At 41.4% G+C, this 2,830-nt stretch overlaps 1 protein-coding gene across 4 annotated transcripts in view; it reads right to left on the bottom strand.

Moving 5' to 3' along the window:
- The window catches only part of LOC122559004 (interleukin-17 receptor B), a 48,791-nt gene extending 46,554 nt beyond the window's left edge, over positions 1–2,237 (bottom strand). For 2 of the 4 annotated variants that reach the window (XM_043708079.1, XM_043708080.1), the window contains exon 1: positions 1,828–2,235. In XM_043708079.1, coding sequence (XP_043564014.1) covers positions 1,828–1,899 — 72 coding nt within the window. In that variant the 5' untranslated portion in view covers positions 1,900–2,235. Of the gene's footprint in view, positions 1–1,827 lie in introns of all 4 variants that reach the window. The other 2 variants (XM_043708081.1, XM_043708082.1) reach the window with 2 other exon arrangements.
- Positions 2,238–2,830: the final 593 nt, after the last annotated feature.

The raw sequence follows: 2,830 nt of genomic DNA, 5'->3' as shown, positions 1-2,830 counted from the left end.
AGGACTAATATACTGGCAGGGAGATTTGCTAAGAGCTGCTTGCGGGGGGGGACCCGACCCAGGGAGATAGTGACGAAAGAGATCAATCTGAGACTGGTACAGTTGAGAACAGAAACGGGTCAAACAGTCAGGGCAGGCAGGGACAAGGTAGGACTAATAAATTAAACTGCATTTATTTCAATGCAAGGGGCCTAACAGGGAAGGCAGATGAACTCAGGGCATGGTTAGGAACATGGGACTGGGATATCATAGCAATTACGGAAACGTGGCTCGGGGATGGGCAGCAGTGGCAGCTTAATGTTCCAGGATACAAATGCTACAGGAAGGATAGAAAAGGAGGCAAGAGAGGAGGGGGAGTGGCATTTTTGATGAGGGATAGCACTACAGCTGTGCTGAGGGAGGATATTCCTGGAAATACATCCAGGAAAGTTATTTGGGTGGAACTGAGAAATAAGAAAGGGATGATCACCTTATTGGGATTGTATTATAGATCCCCAATAGTCAGATGGAAATTGAGAAACAAACTTGTAAGGAGATCTCAGCTATCTGTAAGAATAATAGGGTAGTTATGGTAAGGGATTTTAACTTTCCAAACATCAACTGGGACTGCCATAGTGTTAAAGGTTTAGATGGAGAGGAATTTCTTAAGTGTGTACAAGACAATTTTCTGATTCTGATTCAGACAGTGAAGAAGGTTATATAAGATTATAAAGAGATCTTGATCAATTGGGTCAATGGGTTGAAGGAGAAAGTGAGGACTGCAGATGCTGGAGATCAGAGCTGAAAATGTGTTGCTGGTAAAGCACAGCAGGTCAGGCAGCATCCAAGGAACAGGAGAATCAACGTTTCGGGCATAAGCCCTTCATCAGGAAGAATGGCTTATGCCGAAACGTCGATTCTCCTGTTCCTTGGATGCTGCCTGACCTGCTGTGCTTTACCAGCAACACATTTTCAGCTCAATGGGTTGAAGATTGGCAAATGGATTTTAATTTGGATAAATTTGAGGTAGTGCATTTTGGTAAAACAAATAAGGGCAAAACTTATACAATTAAAAGGAGGGCCTTTAGCAGTGTTGTGGAACAGAGAGACATAATTATATGAAGTTTGCATGACAAACAGACAGGGTGGTTAACAAGGTGTTCAGCTCACTTGTCTTCATTGCTCAGAACTCTTAAGTATTGGAGTTGGGATGTTATATTGAGGTTGTACAGGGTGTTGGTGAGGCCTGTTTTGGAGTATTGTATCCACCCTGGTCACCCTGTTATAATAATATTAAGCTGGAGAAGGTTCAGAATAGAGTTACGAGGATGTTGTCAGGAATGAAAAGTTTGATTTATGGTGAGAGGTTGAATAGGCTGAGACGTTTCTCACTGGAATGTAGGAGGTTTAGGGGTGACCTTACAAAGGTTTATAAAATTATGAAGGGTATAAATAAAGCAGGTGTCTTTTTCCTGAGGTTGGTGATTTCAAGACTAGGGTGCATATTTTTAAGGTGAGAGGAGAAAGATTTTAAAAAGATTTTTTAAAGTTATGAGGAGCAACTTTATGTTTACACAGAAAGTAATTCATGTGTGGAGTAAACTTCCAGAGGAAGTGAGAGAATGCCGGTACAGTTAGAACGTTTAAAAGACATGAATAAGAAATACTTGGAGGGTTATGGTATTCAGCACAGGCAAAAGGGATCAGTTTAGTTTGGGATTGTGATAAGCATGGACCTAATGATCTATTTCCGCGCTGTAAGACTCTATGACTGGTATACTTGTAGAAAATTGTAAATTACTGTGCAAAAATCTGGATTCGATTACAAACATATAATACTTTTCTTACCGTGACAGAAGCCGTTCTCATATAAAGAGAAGCAAAATAAAGTGAAATATACCATCCTAGGCTTGATGTCATCCCTGTCGGTGTATTTTTCCAGCTGAGTTCCTCACTGTTCCTGGTACTGAGCACAACTGATGTGCTCCCGTGCAGCGAGGCGGTGTTTTAGAATTCTTTGAAATGTGAACGTCATATGCCTGTTAATGGCCACATCACCGTAAGAGGGAAGTGAAATTATTGATCTCAGAGCACTGATACATGATCATTAGTTTGAATATCTGTCAGCCATAGGTCAAAGTAACAACGTTGCCCCTGTACTCAGTGGGCTATTACCCGGGTAGCGCGAGCCTCGAACTTTTTCAATTCTGTGCACACCTTGAGGCACCCGCCTGCTGTGAAGGCAACCCGGATAAATCAGCAGAAAGCTGTCCCCTTCGAGGAGACACGGCCACAGGAGGACCGCGACCAACTAGGAGAACCCTTCTTGACCTGTGAATGACGAACCAGTTGCAGTGGACCTTGATTTGGAGATGCCGGTGTTGGACTGGGATGTACAAAGTTAAAAATCACACAACACCAGGTTATAGTCCAACAGGTTTAATCGGAAGCACACTAGCTTTTGGAGCGACGCTCCTTCATCAGGTGATAGTGGAGGGCTCAACACAGAATTTATAGCAAAAATTTACAGTGTGATGTAACTGAAATTATACATTGAAAAATTGATTGTTAAGCCTTTCATCTGTTAGAATACAGTGACAGTTTCAGTTCTTTCACATGTAAATCACAAAATATTTTTTTAAAAGTTGCATTCTCTGGTTAGCTGTTAACAATAGTGATAGCTAGACAATATGTTGAAGGTGTTGGCCCCCTGTGTTCTCTGTCTATGCCATGATGTTTAGATTGATTCTAATCTAAAAAGTGAGATAACGAAGTTTTACATAAATTCATGCAGTTTTTGAGCTCAGAGTTCTACATGAATGCATGCAGCTTTTGAGCAAAGTGCAATGTA

The sequence above is a fragment of the Chiloscyllium plagiosum genome, chromosome 18, assembly GCF_004010195.1.
Source record: "Chiloscyllium plagiosum isolate BGI_BamShark_2017 chromosome 18, ASM401019v2, whole genome shotgun sequence".
NCBI classification, from domain to species: domain Eukaryota; kingdom Metazoa; phylum Chordata; class Chondrichthyes; order Orectolobiformes; family Hemiscylliidae; genus Chiloscyllium; species Chiloscyllium plagiosum.
The sequence above is the reverse complement of the archived record's forward strand: the minus strand, read 5'-3'. Positions and strand labels throughout refer to the sequence as shown.